The 23,765-nt window shown below is 37.8% G+C and overlaps 1 protein-coding gene and 1 long non-coding RNA gene across 2 annotated transcripts in view; one reads left to right on the top strand and one right to left on the bottom strand.

The window, feature by feature from the left end:
- The window catches only part of adamts9 (ADAM metallopeptidase with thrombospondin type 1 motif, 9), a 256,778-nt gene that overhangs the window by 61,619 nt on the left and 171,394 nt on the right, over positions 1–23,765 (bottom strand). Inside the window, exon 29 of the mRNA XM_043708280.1 lies at positions 6,515–6,682. Within this exon, the coding sequence (XP_043564215.1) occupies positions 6,515–6,682 (168 nt within the window). The remainder of the gene's footprint in view (positions 1–6,514; positions 6,683–23,765) is intronic.
- The window catches only part of LOC122559061, a 66,296-nt gene that overhangs the window by 8,954 nt on the left and 33,577 nt on the right, over positions 1–23,765 (top strand). The window contains exons 2-4 of the long non-coding RNA XR_006314322.1: positions 9,901–9,946; positions 16,751–16,809; positions 21,702–21,962. This is a non-coding gene — a long non-coding RNA (uncharacterized LOC122559061). The remainder of the gene's footprint in view (positions 1–9,900; positions 9,947–16,750; positions 16,810–21,701; positions 21,963–23,765) is intronic.

Consider the following 23,765-nt stretch of genomic DNA (forward strand, 5'->3'; position numbering starts at 1 on the left):
TGTAAATCAGAAACAAAAACACAAATTGCTGGAAAAGCGCAGCAGGTCTGGCAGCATCTGAGAAGAGAAATTAGAGTTAAGGTTTCTGGTCTGATGACCCTTAAATTTACCTTCTACTTATCATTGTTTCAGTGACCACCTTAGACGATAAGGTAGTATACAGCATATGGCAGCAAAGATCCCTTGCAAATCTGAAGTTAATGGGACATAACATAGGTAAAATATTCCAGCTTTTATACTAACCAATTATACTATAATAATTGAGTTCCTCAAAATCAAAATCCTGTAGTTAATCATTGGCCAGAAGCCATGAATAAATATCCATGTTGAATCATGAGTACAAGAACAGGACAGTAGTTGAATACATTTCAATTAATAGCTTATCCAATTCTTCAAAATCCCTCCACTATTGGGAGGTTAATGTTAGGAATGTAATGGAACACCCAGCTCCAGGGTGGATGCTAGCAAACAAAAGCATTCAAAATGTCAACATTATCTAGGATAAAGCAATTCATTTGATTTGCTCCTCCTGTCAGTGGACTCCATAATTGCACTGTCAACAATCAATAAACAATGATCAGCAATAAGATAGAAAAATTACTTCAAAAGCATATTCCTACAATAGCACAATCAAGGAGAACAAGAGTTTTGAGAATATCATAATTTCTAAGAATGTTTTCTGGTTACACACCATGTTGACTTAGAAATGTATCACTGGTCCTTCACCACTGATAGGCCAAAATCCTGGAAATCCCTACACTTTTGTGGGAATACCATCGTCAAAAAGAATTAACAGCATAGCATGACTAAACTGAATGCTGAGATGGCAGTCGCTTCAGAAGTAATAATGTTTGCTCAAACTTACTAGAACACTTGTAAAATGAAAATGTAATATTTATAGTACTGAACTAGTTGAATTTGCAGTTCTAAATTTATACATGATCAGACATTATTAAACATTTCAGTATAATTTGTATGAAAAACTAGTTTTTGTTAATCAATAAATATTACTTAATTGATATTTTTTCTCAATGTTCTGCCTTCGGCTTCCATTTTCCCAATGGTAATAACCATTGTGGAGTATAGTTTGATATGTATTGGTGGCACTTTGGTATCTTGTTCAGTTGAGGTTTGTGACCAGATAATGGATGGTGGTTGACTGTATCATTATGGAAGACATCAGGGTCACCAGACCTGAAACGTTAACTTTCATTTCTCTTCACAGATGCTGCCAGACCTGCTGAGCTTTTTCAGCAACTTCTGTTTTTGTTTCTGATTTACAGCATCTGCAGTTCTTCTGGTTTTTATAATTGAACTCATCCTGTTCCTGCATTAAACTACACACAAATGCAAAGGTTACGAGGTATGATCAAGTGTATGAGTTGTAATTTTCATTTCCCTTTTCCTGAGGGTCTGAGATTAATTGTGTACTTACCATGGAATGAGGTTATTTACAGGCTTACTATACTGTACTTAGGATATTGGCCGGTTTCTATAAATGGGCTTTTATAGATTTCACAAAAATTCATTCCATAATTTTCAATACCAGGCAGAAAGGAGATCTCATGAAAACAGCTCCTAAGCAGTCTTCTTTCCAGAAATCTGGATTTGATTAACTATCTGTTCGTGAGAGATTAGGAAAGGAAGTTCTAAGTTGCTTGCTTTTCATGAAACTCTATTTGGGCATAGATAAGAAAGTAATCATAACATCCCACCACAAGCACATTTGGTAAGTGAATGATAATTACCAATGGGATATATAGAGTTCAGCAATACCAATAATTTTAACATTACTCTATTGAGCAATGCTGTTCATAAATGACAGCATATTGTAAAGTTAACAGGACTACAATATTAGAAAAATAGAGTCAAATCAAATGATTATAACCTCAAAGACAGCAGCAACACGCTTCTTATCATAAGTTAATCTCAAAAAAGTGAGCTGCTTTACTGACTGTAATGACATATCTTCTGGGACTAAGAAAAATGTTTGCTCTGTTATGATGAGATTTACATTAGAAATTCTACTTGCTGGCCCAAAAATCAATTGGCTGTGATCCAGACAGTTCATTGGACATCCGCCTGCAGTACTGAGCCTGATAAAGTTTGTAGGGTCTGTAGAATGGGTGGTATTTGGGTCAGGGGTGTGCACGGGGAGTTGGGGAAAATTTATTTGGTGAGGAATGTGTGCCACTATAATACACAATTGATGTTCATATATCCCAGCTGGGCAACCAGATTTATCCCAGGGTCCTCATGAAGTCTTTTCTTCAAAACTCTGCATAAAGTATCTGCTACAAAATTATTTTTTTGTTTTTACTTTTACACAAACTTGAGAATCCATGCTGCCTCCTTTGCTTGTCTGTCACAGTTATGCCTTCCAGAGTTAGATATAACTCATCTCAACTGAAATATGCCCCTGCCAACACCCCTCACTTCCACCAATCCTTATGTTAAGATGATTTTTTTATGAATGCTGAATGGTGGGTAATTCCAAAAGAGGAAGCCCCTTTCCTCTGACTCATGGTTGGTTTTGCAATGGTGAAAGGAAGCTTTGCCACTTACAAGAGCTGGCAGGAGTTTCCACTCAAGGTCAGGACTCAGTGCTGCTTAGTTATTTGTGATGATTCATGCAGCAGGCTGTGGAAATGAAGGAGAATTTTGAACCTTCTGACTTTTTGAACAAATTACTGGTTAATTTTATGCAGCATTTCATTATATATATATAGAATAGAATTCCTACAGTGTGAAAACAGGCCATTTGGCCCAACAAGTCCACATCAACCCTCTGAAGAACATCCTACCCAGACCCATCCCCATACCCTATAACTCTGCATTTCCCACGGCTAACACACCTAACCGACACATCTATGAACACGATGGGTAATTTAGCTTGGCCAATCCACCTAACTTGCACATCTTTGCACTTGGGGAGGAAACCAGAGCACCTGGCAGAATCCCATGTAGACAATTGCCCGAGAACGTGCAAAATCCACACAGACAATTGCCCAAGGCTGGAATCAAACCTGTGGCCTTGGTGCTGTGAGGTAGCAGTGTTAACCACTGAGCCACTGTGCTGCCTTAAATTTTGTCAATAAAAATGGCAAACATTAAGTCCTTGACTTGCTGGGAGCTGGCATTGGGTGGGGACAACAAGAAGGAAGAGCCTGGTGGTGAAACAAAGAAGCATGGCTAGAACATGCCTATGAGATCAATGGTGGCAGCAGCCCAGCTACATGCATTTGGAGTTAATGCTGAAAATGCTCCAATCATCTCTGAAGGGCAAGGGTGATGAGGATAGAAATCCATTCATCTATATCTTGATGTGTACAAACCAGTCCCCTCACTCTATCTTCTCAAGCCTACTTCAGCAAAATACTGCTCAGATGAACTCACTCAGTGTTCGCATTCATTCCTCTGTTCCTGCACTTATTCATATCTCCAGTTATTTATCCAACAGATGGTTTTGGCGTACACCTTCATATTTATGTAAGGTTACCTCTATTCCTCGTAGTCATCCTCAATAGATGCCCTCCATCCATTCAATACAAGCCATTACTCTTATTTATGACCATGTTCTTTTCCTTCTTGCAAGGGAAGGTAATGCAAAACACCAAGGAGTGGCAGAGAATTAGTGAAGCACTCCAGCCACTTCTCAACTGACAGCTCGAATGTGAGGAGACATCATTGGAGTCTTGGTGAGATGGGAACTGCTCAGCTATTTAATGATTGAAGCAAATGATGAAATTAAAGTGATGGAAGATGGAATCAACAGATAATGCTTATCAAGCAGTACTTCCAGGAGGCCTGGGTTTAGGTCTCATTTGCTCCAGTGGTTTGAATAAGTTTATTGAAAATATCCATTAGATGGCACTTGACTAACAATGCTCAGTTTAATTTCAGCTGGAGCCACTAATTTCTGACCTCATTACAGTTATTTAAACATGGACAAAAAAACTGAATTCCAAATGTAAGGTGAGAGTGACAGCCCTTGACATCAAGGTTGAATGTAGCATCAAGGGGGCCCGGCAAAACTGGAGTTGATGCAAATCGGGGGAAACTCTCTGGTGGTTGGATTCATATCTAACACATAGGAAGATGTTGTTGTGATTGTTGAAGGTCAGTCAGCTCATCTCCAGGCCACCTCTGCAGGAGTTCCTCAGGGTAGTATCCTAGGCCCAGATGCTTCATCCATGACCTTCCCTCGATCATAAGGTCAGAAATGAGAATGTCGCTGATGATTGCACAATGTTCAGCACCATTCGCCACACCTCAGATACAGAAGCAGCCCATGTCCAAATGCAGCAAGGCCTGCACAATATCTAGATTTAGACTGTAAGCTGGCAAATAATATTCACATCACACAAATGCTAGGCAACGACCATCTGAAACAAGTGAGAATCCAGAAACTGAGCTGGAGTTGCCTTTTAATTACATTGGATACAAGATCAGACCAGAGACTAGAAATCCTACAGTGAGTAACTCACCTCCTAATTCTCCAAAGACTGTCTACCATTTACAAGGCACAAGTCACAAGTATAATGGAATATTCCCCTGCTTGCTGGATGAGTACAGCACCAACATCACTCAAGAAGCCTGACACCATCCAAAATGAAGAGCATGCTTCTTTCGCACAACATCCATAAACATGCAATCCCTCCACTATCTATGTTCAGCAGTAGAAATGTAAACAATCCTCAGGATGAGTGTGTACAATCTACAGAAATTCACCAAGTCCTTCGGCAGCATGACCCAAATGCACAACTATTTCCATTTAGAAGGGCAAAAGCTGCTGATATATGGGAACACCATCACTTACAAGTTCCCCTCTAAACCACTCACCATCCTGACATGGAAACATATCATTGTTCCTTCAGTGTTGCTGCATTAAAATCCTGGCATCACCTCCCTAAAGCATTGTGGGTGTACCGACAGCACATAAACTATAACAGTTCCAGAAGGCAGCTTATCACCACCTTTTCAATGGTAGCAAGGTACAGGCAATAAATAGTGACCCAGCCAGCAATGCCTACGTCTCATGGGTGAATAAATTTAAAATAAAAAAAAAATTAGATATCATCCTCACTTTTGACACTCAACCATGTTGACTTGACATTTGTAGTGAGTGACTTAGGTCATGTGCATAATCATCAATTTAAATAATTTTGTTTTTGTAGCTCAAAATTGTGTCTTTTAATTTCCCACTGAGCCTTCATGTATTCTCGTGAAGGCAATCCAGGAGATTAAGGGTGGCTACTCAGAGGAGCTCATTCATTCTGAGAGTGGATATTATAGGAGTCATGCACCATCATGATGGAATGGCAAGGTAGAAAGTTGGGTTTTCATCTCATGATGTGAAAATCACATACGTGAAAAGCTGACAATTGAGGAGAGACAGCAGTGGAGAGTCTGCTTAGAGGCAGTGGTGGAGCATGTAGGCCATCCAAACTCTACTTAGCTGGATGCAGTTGCTATAACTTGGAATTATCAATGAACCACAGAATATTCTGGACAATTTTATGAGAATGGGAATGTTCCAGCAGCCATTCTAGCAGTACTGCTCATTGCTGACAGAAATATTGAGGCTCAGTTTTCCCAGTTCATGGATGACAGGTGAAAGGAGACATGGAATTGGAGACATGACTCAAAGTGTTTCCAATTCTCACCCACTGCCCTTTCCAGCAGTTAGTACCCCATATACTCCCTTATATTGCAATGGGCTAGTCCCTACCTGCTAAGATACAATGGAGTAGTCTTTGGCAGGAAGCCAAGTGCTCCCACTTCAGAATGTGTTAGCCAAGAGCATCTCAACAGTCAGGGCAGGAATAAGTTACCTCTGTCACTATTGAAACTTGCATAGGGTTGTGTTAGGAAATGAATGAAGCAAACTTATTAGGTTGATTCACTTCTATTCTAGGTTTTAGCCTTATAAACACTATCACTTTTCTTCACTATCCCACCTTTCGATTTTTGTTCACGCACTAGCAGTAGAAATGTTGGTATTCCCCATGAATTTGTCCTGATGAGTGTGAGGAAATATTTCAGCAAAATGTGTCTTTTTTCAATAATATACAAGTTTCTGCAATATGAGTTAAGGAGTTGCAAGTAAAATTACATCTCCTACAAGAACATGTCTGTATAGTGTGATTGCTTTCTATTGGGAAAGTAGGTCTGCCTCAAGATTCCACCAGTAGAGAGTCTGGGTGGGCTCATAGAATCTTATGTAAAGACTGCAGTGACAATTATTAATTGCATTTCCCTGAGCCACCATTTTAAAATTGCATCAGGACATTTAACTTGCAACTGGTGGCCAAAGAACCTGATGTCTGTTTCCTTGTAATGTTGCCTTGTCTAGCACTGGAACAGATGAGGAGGCACAACTTAATTTCACAAAAGGAAATTTTTGGATTTTTTCTAAAGTTTTGTTGCACATTTATCTTAAAGAAGAAATAAAAAGGAAACCAAATGTTAAAACAAGTAAATTCTGGAGTTTACATGAAGTTTTATACTGCACCTGAGTCCAGTCTCCCGTTTTCCATTTAGGACATCTACCTCCTCGGCATCGTTTATGTGTTTTAGGTTTTTCCAGATGTTTACAATTCTCTTCCTCCACTTTTTTTCCATCTTTAGTCATGCAGTAAACAGTGCGATACTTGCTTCCCTTCCCACAGGAAATGGAACACTGAAAGTAAAGTAATTATAGGAGTTATTTTTGTTGTTGTTTCCTTATCTTTACAGTTCTAATGGAGATTTTTCCTGGGTCTGCTGTTTGGCACCATATATCACCTAGGTACAGTGAATTCTCTGGTGGGTCAGAGGATACAACAGTACATGAACACACCTGATTTTCCTTTATTCACTTTAATGCAAGAAAATCATTCACAACCATGGCTTTGGAACTACTGCTCAGTATTTCAACATTCTATTCATCCAGGCAATCTGTTGTATCTGATCAGAGACCAAGTTTTGAGCTTATGAAAATTACACATCCTCTGCCTTTTTACTCTAGTTCCTTCCTTCCTCCCTGTCTTTTTTTTCATAATTTCTACAAATGTCCAAAAGTACTGTATCTTAATGAATATATGTGTATTCATATGTACAAACCAGATTTATTTTGTTAGTGCATGGAGGATAAACTTTCAAATTACTCAAAGAAAACACATTTGAGCGGCAATCGTGTAAGAAAATAAGAGGCAGGCTCAAATATTTCACCCATTCTGATCAGTACAAGGAAATGATAGCATTAAACACGAACATACAGCAAAATACCACCTACTTAGCCTTCACTTTGAAGCTATAATGTCACATTCGTATAGTCAGTTCAATGAACTATCAAGATTCTAAGTACTTCTGAAGTGTAGACATCTGGCAGCCCCAGTTTGATTTCAGATTAGCAAAGCTGAAAGATCAAAGAATTGGAGATGGATTGAAATTATGACAAATATTTAATATGGCAGGTATTCAGAGTACAACGCATTGCACAGCAGGATAATTAAACTCTTGTACCTTATCATTTTGAATGCAGAAAATTGCATATAATATTAAACACCGAAACAAACCAGTCTATGCCAACACTTATGTTCCACATAAATCTCACTTTCTATCTCATCTCATCTCAAACATTCAGCTTATTTTTTATTTTTTTCTCTGTCATGTGCTATATAGATTTCTTCCAAAAAACATCCAAAGTATATGCCTCAACCACTTCCTCTTGTGGTTTCAGATTCTAATGAAGCCTGCAACAGATCCAAGGCACTAAGAATCAAAAGAAAATATCCTTACGGAAATCATTGTTTAAACAATTTAAATCCGTATGAGCTAAGAACCTGAAAAGTTAAAAATTAGACAAGTGCTTTGATTGAATGACATGTTGTGCCATGGTATTTTGGAACATACATTCTAGAAATTCCCCACACTGAGTTCCTAATCTGTGAACTAATTGGCTGAGTGGAAGAAGGGAGACACTTTCCCCAAAATAGTGCAGAATATATCTGACTGGCATATTCAGACTGCCACAGACAGTGGTAGATTTCTTAATCTCAGTGGAACAGAGTGAAGCTTGAGGAGTATATCACATGAAAACATAGCAGAATAAAAAAGAACTGATATTCTCTAATGCCACAACAAAATAACAATGTGGGACTAAGAAAAATCGGATTAATTCCTTTGATTGTGCTGAAGGTAGGAAGAAACGTTTATTATTTCTTGATTGCAAGCCAAGAAATAGTTAAGATGAAAATATTTTTGCTAATAAGCAGAATACAATAAACTGATACCCTTTCAAGTAAACAACTCATTGCAAATATTCAGAGACGCTGTGAGTTGCTAGTAAAAATGTCAGCCAACATCAACAGGTGTATTGTGCAACTCCACAGGGAGTGAAGTAAAATCTAATTATAGTTGCCACTGACCTATTGATCGTGAAATGTACAATGGGACATTCTCCTAAACATTTAGCCTAGTGCATTTAAATTGATAAGTGGGAAATCAGTCTTGCTCCCTCATGGGCATGCAACTCTGGCCTCTCTGAGATTCTGAAAGTCAGTGTAGCCCAATAAGCTACTGCATGTCTGTGCAGATCCAGGCCAATTATCCTTTTAATAATCAAAGTATTGACATATTGGTGAGTTGCAGTTGTAAATGTGACTGTAATTGTGCTGTGCCTTAATGGGTTAAAGCACCTGCCTAGTGAACTGGATGATCCCCAGTTCAAATCTTGGTGGTACCCCTAGCTCTGAGCTAGAAGACCTGCATTTAATCCCACCTATTCCAGAAGGAATCATAACATCTCTGAGAAGGTTGATTAGAAAATATCTATAGTTAGTATGAAACTGAGCCTGTACATATTAACTTAGCAAGCACCATGAAACAATAAAAGGTAGGCCACGTAAGAGGGATATCTGACTTCTTGCTCAATTCCCTGACTTGTTTGACGCTGGTGATATGGAGTTTAAGTGATATGGAGTTTAATCTGACTCTCGGGAGCTTTCATGATACAAATTCAGTCTGATAAGGTAAACTATTGCTCTTGGAATAGTCCAATAAAGATAGTTTTCAACAAATGTCAATATATAATCATCGATTGCCTAGTCACTCCCCATCTAGTACTGAACCATAGTTCAATTTTCAACTACAAACAGAAACAGAAATTGCTATTAAAGCCTAGAAGGTCTGGCAACATCCATGGAGAGAACTGAGGAAGGGTCACTGAATGTTTAACGCTGATTTCTCTCCACAGGTGCTGCCAGACCTGCTGAGCTTTTCCAGTATTTTCTGTTTTTGTTTCTGATTTACAGCATCCATAGTTCTTTGTGTTTTTTTAATTCCATTTTTAATTAGGCTGCTGAAAATATCTAAAAACCGAGTCAGATACTTAGTGGCATTTTTCCATTCATATTTCATGATATACTACTCTTAATTTTTAATGATAATGTTTTTGATCAATCTTCAATCACTGCAATGCCAGCAACTCAAGTCACAATCCTTATGCCTGCTACAACACTGTCCAGCAGCCTATTTTGGGAGAGAAATGGTATCAAAACAATTTTTCTTCAACACAGGCTCCTCAATTTGCTGTATTACAATTTTGGGTGCCACTAAAATATTGTAATGCCAACTGTTTTCCTTCATTTGTTATCAAGACTTAACTTGCAACATGGATAAAAAAGATAAAGGTTCAAAATACCTACACTGAACTGATACTTATATAAATAGCATTTTTTTTTTCACCATCCAGAGAAACTCTTAAGGACAATTCTCACTGAAAAAATGTATTTTCTCAGAATTCCCATTTTCCAAATGATAATTAATCAAGGCCATTACCAGATCTTTAGGAATAAAGCATATAAGGCATGACAAGTGAACAAAGAAATAAAGTCATACTGAATTCTTTTTTGTCAGGATAAAGAAAATGCAACAGTTCCTGCTTGGGTAAAGTGATTAAAAGGTAAGTAAATATATTTTCTGCTTTAGCATGTTGATGGATGATCCTCAGCATTTTTCAAGTCAGAGCAGGTTATGAGGTTAGTGATAAGGTCATTGCCATCTGGTTGCAAATGTTTTTTGGGTAAAATGTAAATATAAAGAAACACCTGAAGCAGCTTGCAGATTATAAATTGATATCTAATGATGATCCTGTACCCCCAACTTCAATCTGAAAGGACTAATATTCTATCCATGAAAAATGCATTCATGTTTTACATAACATTAATGAAATGTTAATATCTAACAGGTGATACAGTATTTTACTGACCAAAAGATGTCCAAAAGATGCTATATTAGCACATTATAAAAAAGCACAGACATGATCTGTATTGATGGAAAACTTACTTATGATTGCATCACATGATTACAAGAATTATTATAGTCGAGATTTTTTGTTTGTTTTCCATATATAAGGTGAATTAACATTACACAACCTATCATGTATTTTCATGATAAGACTGAATGCATTAATTTAAAATGTAATGAATACTATTCATAAAGAGGCAAATACTGAAAATACACAGTTGCTTGCATGTAAGAAAAAAACATTAGCAATAAGACAGAAGAGAACCTAAAATATAAAGTGCAAAGCTTTGGTTTCAAATTTGATATGCTAACAAACTGGAACTGTTTAGTTTTATATAGAAATATATGACAAGATGAAATTATCTTAATGAATAAGCATCCCAAGGAAACATACGGTCACAAGAGGGAAAATATAATTGTTTATTTGAAATGCTACTTGAATAATATAACAAAAACACTGTATACAATATCTCTTTTCCTTGAAGCTGACCTGAATCTTGCATTTCTTTAAAAGGCATTTTTGCTGAAGATAATGCTGTGATGTGGAGCTCATTTACACACCCATAGTGGATTATTACTTTGATAGTCATAGTTCAAAAAGTTGACATGTTACTGCACGACAAATTTAGAGGAAATGATTTTCAAAACAATATAATATCAGATAATAAGCTAGACCCTGGGTGATCAGTAGAACTAAGGCAGTGAATGGCACACGTCTCTGACTTTGTTTCAAATATTGTACAAGAGGCTACTCTAATCAAAGTAATATGATGAAATAAATACCCATGCAAAAAACATCATGTAAACATACAACAGAAGCAGACACAGGTTATTTGGCCCCTCAAGTTGCTCAGCCATTCAGTAAGATTACGGCTGTCCTGTTGTGTTTGAATTCCATATTCTACTCTCAATAAACTTTGATTTCTTTGGCTAACAGGAATGTATCTATTTCTGATGTAGAAATATTAATCACCCTGCCTCCATTGCTTTTAGAGACAGAGGATTCTAAAGTTTCCTCTGAGGGGAAACATTTCTCCACATTTCTGTCCTAAAAAAATGGCCCTTAATTATAAAACAGTGATCCTTAGGTTTTGGACTGACCCACAAGAGGGAACATTCTTTTCATGTCCAGGCTGTCAAGACCATTCATGTTCTTATACACTTCAATCGAATCACCCCTCACTCTTCTAAACTCGAGTGGAAATAAGCCCAGCCTATCCAATCTATCCTCACAAGAGAACTCACTCATTCAAATGTCAATCAAGTAAAACTCCTCTGAACCATTTTGAACACATTTACATCTTTTCTTAATTATGGAGACCAAAATTGTACACTGTATTCAAGATGTAATCTCAACAAGGCCCTGATTAACTAAAGCATAACACCCTGACTTTTATGTTCAATTCCTCTCATTATAAAGGATAATAACCCATTAGCCTTCTTGATTAAATGGACAAGAACATGTAGATCTGTCTGCTGCTTGGAATTCTGCAGTTGTTCTCACTTTAAGTATTACTCTGCGTTTTCATTCTTCCTGTCAAAGCGTATAGCTTCACATTCTCCCATATCATATTCAATCTGCTCAATTTTGTCTACTCACTCAACCTATCTATATCCATCTACTACATCCTTATGTCTTCATCACAACATACTTTTCGATCTTGGTGTCGGCTGTGAATTTAGCTACCAGCCTTCACTGAGTTCAGTTGATCAGGTCGCTCTATGGATTGCTGAATAGCGTGCCTGAGGCTACTTAAACCTGCAAATAAGAATTCCTTACAGGTTGTTCATTCCTGACTCTGATTTTCAGGCACAAATGTCTGGTACATGTCTTGTTCCTACTCCATCTTTCCCTAAAAGGTGATGAGTTGCCAACCTGTGTTCTTTCGAACGACCACTCAAGGTCCTTTCAAATAAAAATGAAGATTTTTTTTGGACCAAAAGCATCAAGACTGTTCTTCCTGCGTCTCAGCAAAAATTCTAAGCTACTACCAAGTCATGTAAAGTTTTGCACTTCATACCCTTCCAATCTGCCAGCCTATAGGTGGCATGGTGGCTCACTGGTTAGCACTGCTGCCTCACAGCGCCAGAGACCCAGGTTCAATTCCCGCCTCAGGCAACTGTCTGTGTGGAGGTTGCACATTCTCCCCGTATCTGTGTGGGTTTCCTCCGGGTGCTCCGGTTTCCTCCCACAGTCCAAAAACAAATGTGCAGGTTAGATGAATTGGCCATGCTAAATTGCCCATAGTGTTAGGTGAAGTGGTAAATGTTGGGGAATGGGTCTGGGTGGGTTGCTCTTCAGAGGGTCGGTGTGGACTTGTTGGGTCGAAAGGCCTGTTTGCACACTGTAAGCAATCTAATCTAATCTAAAGGAGCTTTGGTGAGTTTCAACAGCACATCTTGTAGATTGTATACGCTGCTGCTACTGAGCGATGGAAGGACTGAATGATTGTGGATGGGATACTACTTTGCCCTGGATGGTGTGAAGCTTGCTGAAATTTGTTGGAGTGGCACCCACTCAGGCAAGTGAGGAGTATTCCTTCACACTCCTGACTTGTGCCTGGTAGATGGTGGACAGGCTTTAGACACAGTTTACAACCCCCCCCTCTATTTAACACCCTCCCCTTTATTCTTTTCCTCAACTTTCAATTCCCTTTCAGTACCTCCGTACTTGCTGAAAACAAAACCTGTTATCTCAAATCTTCTCAGGACTGAATAATTGCAAGGCATATTACTGACCATTCTGTGCATGTACAACCTAATGAGGTTGAGCCAAAGGTCATCTTGTCCATTCCACTGGAACCACACTTCCCACACTCTCCTTGTTTGTGATTGTGCCTTGTTCTGGTGCTAGATGGTGATGTCAGAAACTAGATGCTAAACCTTTACTTTCTTTTACAGAATGCAACATTACAACCCTCTCTCACCCTAACCAGTGTCTCATTAAGTCTTTCTTTACATGTGCTTAAAGTACTTAATCAGATTCTGCCACTTGTATATCCTTAACCTCAATAATACATTAACAAAGCCTTAGCATTTATAGTCAGAGTATGTGGACTGAACCATGTTAACTGTCCACTTGTACATTGTTTGGAAACAATAGGAAGTATGAGACTTCCCTATTCTCTGAAAGCATTAGCACCGTAAGCTTTAGTACTTACCTAAACCATCCAGTTATGGCTTTATCAAATTGCATAATGCAGAGACATTAAATCACACATTTAAGACATGGTTTTGAGGTAAGCAACATATATGAAAATGTATTTTATCTTGTCCTCAGCAATTCACTTGTGACTGATATAAATGCCCATGACTGTGCTGGTAAGGATGAACACAACACAGTCCCTGTGGAAATGAACGCTTACCTTCACATTGAGCATACCTTCATCATATCGTGTGGCACAACCACTGTACTGAATGGGACTGACTTTGAACAGATCTAATGATTCAAAAGCAGCATTCATGAGACACTGCATGCCATCAGTAGTAGAACTGTATTTAACAACAACCCTAATCTTAAAACTGAGATATTCCCCCACTTTGCCATTACTATTGTGCCAGTGGATCAGTGAAGATTGTATGCTAGAAACGGCGTTAGGCATATGGTGTAATGTCACAAAATGCAGGACAAGTCCAATCAGGCCAATTACCAAAAGTTTCCAGCAAATAAGTAGAGCTGAAGGACAAAAATCATTAAATTCAGTCCAATAATCACGAATAAAATGATTTTGTTTTGTAAAATCACAGATTCCAATTCCAGACTGGCAAGAATAAACATCTCAGTTGTCATCACCATCAAAGTTTATGTTGTTTCTGAATTTTGCATGGAGCTGGACTTTATGATCAGATGTCATCCAGTGAATTGTCTCCCCACAAGTCTGCAAAGCTTGGATCTCTTCTTGGAGTTTTTGCCTTGCAGCTTCTAGCATCTCCTGTGCAACATCCTGGGAGTGGCTAATAAAAACCTATCCGATTTGGTAAGGCACGAGTATCATATCAAAAATCTCCCAATCATTAGCAAGGAGATAGAAGGTGTCATAAACAGTGCTATCAAAAGGCGGCATACCCTTCCAACCCAAGTAGATTCGCTTTACAGGTTAAAAAAAACTCCACAAACTGTCAACATATAACTCTATTAGTTAAAATGTTAATCCCCTTACAAAATTCTCCCTACACACATTTCAGACAAACAGACACAGGTAGGTTTTAAAAATGATGTTGTGAGGGAAGGAAAAAGCTGAGAGAGCAGTTCAATCGTCACCACGCACAGGGTTTGCCAAGATGATCCTTTTGCTCATTAAGACCTACTGTACTTCAATTTTGGTTCTCCAGTACTTTCATGTCCTTACAGGAAGCATGTAGAAACTGGTTCATAAACTGCAAATTCTCTTAGTTACTTGTTAAAAGCCACAGTCTATGGCAACTGGAATGGGAAAATAAACTGACTTCTTCAGTTTTTTTTCATACAGAAAGAGAGAGAGAGAGAGAGAAAGAGACCACCTCCACTGAGAGGTGTAAAAGCTCTACTATTCACATCCACAAGATATTAAGGTACCTAGCAACAAATCACATAGATGTTGGCAGACCAAAGACCTTTGTCATCAACAAATAGTCACCACTTTGCAGACCAATCTGCAATTGGGTGACATTATTAATAAATTCAGATAGTATTGGTATTATACTGGAAAGCAATTTAAGATTATTCATTTGAGACACAATGAAATGCATTTGCAAATGCTAAAAGCTACATATATTAACATAAAACCACGTTTAATATCGGGAAAAAGAATTCATGCACACATTGGACCTTTATCAATGGAAGATAAGGGTTCATGGAGCCTGTCAATCACTGCTGTATTCCCATGACAACACCCTGACTAATTACAGTCTACCTGCTTGGTTTCAGAATAAACTTGTCAGTTAAGTGTTTCTGCTGCATTCTGTATCAGCACTAGCCCAAACAGTAAGCTTTGTCTCCTCATGCTAGATCAGTTGGTGTCCTTGTTTCAACTCCTATTACTTTATCCTAATCCTGATGAGTACTGATGATGAAAAACTTCAACATCTTATCACCTTTTAACAACACTTAGGAAGTAGGTGGTTCCATTGTCAAGTTGGGTTATGTTACTAAAGCACAAACTGCCATCAGATAGTCTTTAAAAAGTGGATTATCCTATTCAATAAATGGACAGGAAGATCACTTGTATTGGAAGGATACTTCTGAAACAAAACCATCACATCTGATCCAGTACAGGATCATTACAATGATTAACAAAAAAGTGACTTTGAACTAATTTGATGAACGTTTGCACCAAATACTAAACCAATTAATTTGATGGTTTTAAAAGTTTTGATTGTGCTTAGAATATTGCTGTAGAATTAATTAATTCAGTAAAATGCATGACAATGATTTCAATGGAATTGGCAGTACTCTGAAGCTTTTCACATTTAAAATAGCAATCACGTACACCAATCCAAGTGCTTTGTATTTTCTAATTAATGTATAAGTTGCCACCCATTTTGATGGTTTTTTCAAGGCCGCAAACGTCAACTCATACCCTGCAGTTTACAGTAACAGAGTATGGGACATCAGGACCATTTAAATGTTCTTAATGGTGGTTTACAAAAGAGGGATGAAGCCGTAGCTACTATAAAACATATTGTTTCTGAGGGGCTTTGTTCTGCTGTGACCTCCAAATTATATACCGTTTGTGCTTTTGCTTTGATCAAAGGGAACAAATAACTTTGTTATTTGGATTGCTTCTCATAAGGCCATCTCACCAATGTCACTTTAAAATTAACACTGTGAGGAATTGCTGAAAATCTATGTAAATCAAGCACTTGCTGTTTTCTTGTAACGATAAACAATAATTGGTTATAAATCAAAATTAATTTCAGTCAATGACTGTGACTGTAATAAGATTTTTTACACAGATAAGTGATTTCAAAATGCGTATTGTAAATCTGTTTTTACTCTGTGTTTTACATGAGTACTTTGAATGTAGTTGGTGCTATAAATATTGATACATGATAGCACAGCTTTTCAGGGAATCCAGAAAATGACATCCCTTGGTAAGTTCATTTTGAATAATTTATTTTGATACTTTCTGATAAGTGAAATATTATCTGCTAATGCTAATTATAGTACCAAGCATTCTAGTTCCTTTTATGTGTTACACAATGTGGTTCATAAATTAGTACTTCAACTATTTACCTTCTTGATTGTCTATCACAGTTTTGTCATCAAAATGTTACTGCATTGCACAATCTTCTAGTTGGGCCTAAATCAATCTCTGTTTCCTGTGTTTGTCTCATTTCTCATGCCTAGGATATTGTTACTCTAAGAACCAAAATTTGGAGACTTTCAGTTATCTACCTGAATCTGCTACTTGACTGAATCAACCTAATTCCATTATCCACAGTGTTAAATCAACATATTTTGTTTTCTCAATATTTTCAGCGGCTGTTTTGTCAAAAATAGTAAGAAAATTGGCAATACATTATCTTTCAACTTTTGAGGTGAGCATGAAATATTCTGAAATTACCTATAGCTTTAATATCAAGCAAAATTCATTTAAGCTAATGTGTCCTGATTCCAATTTCTAAAGTTACATTCCGTTGAATTTTGGCAGTAATTTTTGAATGAAACTGCTAGATTAGTGGTGAATAATACAAAATGCTCTCATTGGAAACTCAGGGACTGATTAAATTTGTTTCATTAAAATCATTACAGTTGACAAAGAGATAAACTTTCTTCCCATCACTGTGGAATGGACTCGCAGAGCTGAAATGTCAGATGGGCATAGTAAAGTGTTGAAAGGATGACAATCAATGCTATTCATTAATAGGATAATGTCAGCATAGGAATAGTATTGCAGTCAGAATGGAAATTCAAGACAACATCTTGAAGCATCAGCAGAATTTGATAAGACTATGGTGTGCTAATAAAGTGCTGGAATTAATTTATAGATGAATTGAATAGAAAAGCAGGAACATAATGTTAAATTTCTGTAGAATCTTGGTTAGATCACATTGAAGCATTGTATGCAGTTCTGCTCTCCTCTCTCATAGAGGATACTGAATCACTGGAAAAGTGAAGTAGAGAAATTCCGAGGATGTTAGGAGAATTGAGAAGATATAAGTACTCCCAGTCATGGCTTTTTTCCCTTGCTGCTACCTCTGCAATTCCCAAAAATCCATCACTGAATCTCTATTTTCATCTACATGCTAAACCTGGGTGACATTATTCTGAAGACATGGAATTGGATTCCACGTGTATGGTCATAAATATATTGCTATCTCTCCTCCTATCTTGGATGAAGCACAATTTTGTTTCATGTTAAATGATAAGAAGACAAATGTTATCTTCTTTGTCCCTATCACAAAGTTTGTGCCTTTGCACCAATTACATCCATATACCTGCCTTCACTCTCTAAGGGTGAATCACAATTTCCACATGCTATTCAACCCAAGCTCAGCTGAGAATGCACTCCATTTCCTTTCCAAAGACCTCCATAACAGCAGAGCCAGTGAAGCATAATGATAACATCAAGATAAACAGTGTCTAACTGATCAATTCCAATAGAATTCTTCAGTCTAAATTAAGGAAGCCATGTTCACTTTAGGAAAATGTCACACTCATAAGACTTTATATGGGATTAACTACTGACAGCAATGAACATCGTTTTTGAATTAAGATCCTGGAATACACATCAAGAACTGCACCCTATAAAATTATTTCTTCATATTTATTGATGTTGACCAACTTTAATGAAATCTTATGATATCTTCAGCTGAATAAATAATGAATTTTGAAATAATTAAATATATCAAAAGAAAACCTATCTTTTGAAACAGATATGGCTATAATTACATTGGATAGTTTTCAAAATGTTATTTTAAGAAAAGGTTTCCCTGGCTGCATCAACAGATGTTGGAGCAATATACATCCCAATAGATTTAAAATACAAAGACTTAAGGCAGAATGGAAATCTTCATTACTACCATTCCTAGATATCTGTAGTTTGGCAATTCAGTTTGTTTCCAAGCTTTAATGCCTGCTACTCAGCCAACTGGATCTCTTTCTTCTTGAATTTATCCAGTAATTCTTTTAATGCAGACACATAAATGATAGCTCTATTATTGTTAATGATTACATCACAGGGGGGAGGTGATGGACGAGTGGTATTATTGGTGGACTGTTTACCCAGAGACCTAGATAATGTTCTGAGGACCCGGGTTTGAATCCGGCCATGGCAAGTGTTGGAATTTGAATTCAATAAATATTTGGAATGAAGAGTCTGAAGATGACCATAAATCTATTGTCAATTGTCAGAAAAACACATCTCATTCCCTAATATCCTTTAGAGAAGGAAACCGCCATCCTTATCTGGTCTAGTCTACATGTGACTCCAGAATCTATAGCAATACAGTTGACTCTTAACTGTCCTCTGGCAATTTGGGATGGGCAATAAATGTTACCTAGCTAATGATGTCCTCACCCCGTGAATGAATAAAAGCAAATTACTTCTTTTTAGTCCCTATCTATACGTATGTTTTGATATTGATCTAAAATTGTTTTGATGCTATGTTAAATTGACCTTTATACTTGTCTTCATATAGCAATACATTATATAATGAAAATATTTTGGGGAAAAATTCAATAGCCCCTGGAAATGGGCACAGGGTTTCCAGTGTGTGATTCCAGTGTGTGATTCTGATGCAGAGGAATGCCAACTTTGCAATTATTTAAATTAGCAGGCAGCACAATGTGTAGCCAAAGTTGAACCCGGCTCAGCAGGAGGTTCAAGTTTGTATATGGCTGACATGGAAGTATCTCCAACGAGAGAGAGAGAGAGAGAAAAAGAGAGAGCGCGGAGCCATCTCCCCTGACATTCAATAGCATTGCAGAATAGCTACAACACTGGCATCCACCTGGCAATGTGAAAAATTCCGAATGTGAGTTTGCTCACTGAGCTGCAAGGATCGGTTTCAGACGTTTTGTCACCATACTAGGTAACATCATCATTTAGTCTCTGGTGAAGCGCTTGTGTTATGTCCCACTTTCTATTTGTGTGTTTAGGTTTCTTTTAGTGTTTGGTGATGTCATTTCCAGTTCTTTTATCTCAGAGGATGGTAGATGGGGTCCAAATCGATGTGTTTGTTGATAGAGTTCTAATTGGAATGCCATGCTTCTAGGAATTCTCGTGCGTGCCTCTATTTGGCTTAAACTAGGATAGATGTGTTGTCCTTCCTCATCCATATGTAAGGATACTAGTGAGAGTGGATCATGTATTTTTGTGGCTAGTTGATGTTTATTTATCCTAGTGATTGGTTTTCTGCCTGTTTGTCCAAAATATGAAACATTGTCCAAATATGTCCTATATGCAGAATGCTTCGTGATCAATTCTATCCCCATTTCTACACGAGCATCAGTAAAAGAACTACAAGGGTCATGAACAATAGTAACAAGCAGGTCATGCTTCGTAATTACCTCCTCACTAATGCTCAGTTTGGGATGCCACTGGAGCTACACATCTCCTGATCTCATTGTAGCCTTGTGCCTCATCATGCAGGTTACATTCACCGCCAATTATCCAACTATGATGATTACTAGCACAGCAGGGATAGATGACCTTGGTTCTGGGAGCTGGGGCATGGATACGGTTTGGGTGAAGATGAGAAATGGTAAAGGCAAGGATTGACTAGTGGAATTGATGTACAGAAATGACATGGTTCAGTGGACCAAAAAGGAAGTAATGGTAGGAGCTTGTCAGAAAGACATAGCAACAATTGTGTGAGATTTTAGTCTACATATAAAGTGAAAAAGTTAGATGGGTAAAGGTAGCCTTGATTAGGAGTTTGTAGAATGTCTTTGGATTAGTTTCTCAGAAGACTATGTTCTGGAGCCAACCAGAAAGCATATTCTATTTGATCTCGCACAAATGAAAATGTTCCTTTTTTCAAAACTTTGCTCAAACATGTTCAATCTCTCAGTTATGCTATTATTCTTGTCATTTTCACTGAACTCTTCAATAATTGAATGAACAAAACTGTTTCTCGTACTTAGAATCTCACCTTTTCAATGGCTTGTATAAATTTAAATCAGATTTTAAAAATTTGATAATACAGATATGAAAGTAGTGGGAGGAACAGTTTAAAACATAAATATAGCGATGCAATGCGCTAGCTAACTGAAGTGTACACTTAGGTCAACTGGGTGTTTGGAGCTTTGCAGTGATCAATATCTTCATCGTATTGATTCATCCAGATTTATTTTATAATGCTAAAATTTAATTAGCTTTTTTGGTTCTTTTTGTTGCGTGTCTGACATACTATCTTTGAAGTCGATATGGAACAACAAGATGGGCCCTGACCCTGAAGGAAATTGAGCTCTTTGGTTGAATGAATTCTTTGGTGCAAGTTTGTAAATGGTTCCAAGTCAGGGATCTTTATGCATTTAGCAATAGCAACATCATCAAGTCGGGAAGCAGCCAATCACATTGATGTATTCTCCCAAACAAGAAGCCATAAGTTAAAATGTACAGTACTTTTAACTTTTAATTACCATTTTAGTGAAAGCAGAGTGAAACAAATGATTTGAAGATTGAATTATGGTAACAGCTGAAGTATGATAAACACATTTTAAAATGACGTAGAATTGCTTCAAATTAAAGAAATTTCATATTCCATATTTTTAAATTCAATTTTCAGATCAATTACTGCTGTTCAGCAATAATTGTAAATTTGTTGCATTATTTAAAGAACCAGATATACCTCAATTAACAAGCTGTAAGGGATTTTAAAGTTAAACTAACAGGGAAAAGGGGTATGTTTTGCCCATTCAGTGACTTCTACTTGACTGCAGTCTGCAGGAACTCATTCCAACCTCTGAAGAAGCACTGAATCATTGTTGGTAACTTCAGAATCTCCACATTTAACTGTTCACATGCTGATTCCAGACGTTCCTGCCAGCTTCAGTGAGCTAATGAGGCTGAAGATTCACTATTTGCACCACTATCATAAAAACAGACCATTGTTTGAGATTTTCGTTAATGCACTCCAAGCTGACCTACTGCATAGGAAGGGACTTGTATCTACCCCTTTCTTACATCCTGACCCTAGCCAATTTTAGAGATCAGTTTGAATAATGTATTTTTGGCAAGCTCTTGGCAGATTTTGAATATCAATCCTCCCCCCACCTTTCCATACGCAGCCTGCCTACAGCAGCAATATACTGTGGTGTATTCAAATCAGAAGCCTGTGGGTTTGCCTGAAAATTTATTTCTTTATTTTTGATCAAATGCACCTTGCAAAAATGAAAACAACTGTATTCAAGTTTGTTAAATAAACTGCATACTACCTTGCATGCTAGAAATTGTATATTCTGACATGTCAATTTTTATTTTCAGGTCCAAACAGTTCTGGCAGAAACTAACATTCAGCACTGGACCTCCAAGTGAACTTCTGTATTTGAAGAGTCGTGAATGGCAATGAACCTTGTGTAATCATCGCTGAACATCTTCACTTCTGACCTTATGATAAAGGGAAGATAATGTATGAAACAAATGAAGACAGTTGAACATTGGCACTGCCCTGGAGAACTCCTGTATGATATTCTGGGTCTGAGCTGATGGCTCTCCAACAACCACAACCATCTTCCATTTTGCTAGGTATGACTTCGATTACAGTAGAGTTTCCGCCATTCCTACGGCTTCAATTCTTTTTTAGGCTCCTTGATTCCACATAGTCAAATGTCAACTTGATGCTAAGGGCAGGCACTCTCACCTCACTAGTTCAACTCTTTTAGCCATGTTTGGACCAAGGCTGTAATGAGGCACTGAGTCAAGCTTTGGTGAAACCCAAAGTTAGAGCAGGACTGTGCTGAGTAAATGCGACTTGATAATAATGGCAATGAAAATCTTCTACACTTTGCTGATGAGTGAAAGCACACTCTTGAGATGGCAATTAACATTTGTCCTGCATTTTATAGATAGGACATACCTGAGCAATTTTCCACATTGTTGGGTAGATACTGGTTTGCAGCGGTGTTGGAATGGCTTGCTGAGGTCTGCAGCCTCACAAAAAACTCTCACACTTCATTCTCTTGTTTCTAACAACATTATTGGAAATAAACTTTCAGAAGATTAGATTACAGTGTGGAAACAGGCCCTTCGGCCCACCAAGTCCACACCGACCCACCGAAGCGCAACCCACCCAGACCCATTCCCCTACATTTACCCCTTCACCTAACACTATGGACAATTTAGTATGGCCAATTCACCTAACCTTTTTTTGGATTGTGGGAGGAAACCGGAGCACCCGGAGGAAACCCATGCAGACACGGGGAGAATGTGCAAACTCCACACAGACAGTCGTTGGAATTGAACCCGGATCTCTGGCGCTGTGAGACAGCAGTGCTAACCACTGTGCCACCGTGCTGCCCATGAATGCAGCAGAATACATCATCTTTTGAGATTTCTACAATTTTAAGAGGCAGAATAAGTCATTGTTTGAATAATTTGTGCTATCTTTTCTTTATTATTTGGAAACAGGTCAGAAGTCAAATGACACGACATTATAGTCCAACAGGGTTATTTGAAATCACAAGCTCTCAGAGCGCTGCTCCTTCAACAGATGCAGTGTTTCCATATTTAGAATTTGTTCCAATATATAAAAAGAAAGTTGTAATGAAGGGATGTTTCACAGGACTTGTATCTCAATATCAATGGAGATTGGTTATCTGATTATGATTGGGCTTTTATGTTGGGCAACAGTTTTCTAACAAATGATTTGACAGAGTTTTATAACATGATCGAGGAAATGGAGAAAAGTGGATAGAGGAGGTAATCGTAGATGGGTCATGGGTTCCAATTTGGCACACAGTTTAACAAAATAACCCAGCACCCAATTCAACTTAATTGCTGCCTCCTCACATTTATAATTATAGAATTATTGTTGTGGTTCTGTTCGCCGAGCTGGAAGTTTTTGTTGTAAACGTTTCATCCCCTGGCTAGGCGACATCATCAGTGCTTGGGAGCCTCCTGCGAAGTGCTTCTTTGATGTTTCCTCCGGTGTTTATAGTGGTCTGTCCCTGCCGCTTCCGGTTGTCAGTTTCAGCTGTCCGCTGTAGTGGTTGGTATATTGGGTCCAGGTTGATGTGTTTGTTGATGGAGTTTGTGGATGAATCTTCAATTAACACTGAGAAAAGTCTAGAGATTTTGAAATCTCCTCTTTGTTTTCAATTGATGAATGAATTTGAATTCCCTCTCCCTGGAATCATTCACATAGACCTCTTCTACAGCCTCTGTGTGCTTTTGCATACTTCCTGAAGTAGATTATCTGATAACTGTAACATTGCTCCATTTAGAAGCTTACTGAACACAAATTGGCTGCTGTGCTTCTGACATCATAATAGTGACCACACTTCAAAAGTACTTAATTGAATTGAAAGCACTTTAGGACATCTTGACTCC

Source organism: Chiloscyllium plagiosum, chromosome 18 (assembly GCF_004010195.1).
Source record: "Chiloscyllium plagiosum isolate BGI_BamShark_2017 chromosome 18, ASM401019v2, whole genome shotgun sequence".
Classification (NCBI taxonomy): domain Eukaryota; kingdom Metazoa; phylum Chordata; class Chondrichthyes; order Orectolobiformes; family Hemiscylliidae; genus Chiloscyllium; species Chiloscyllium plagiosum.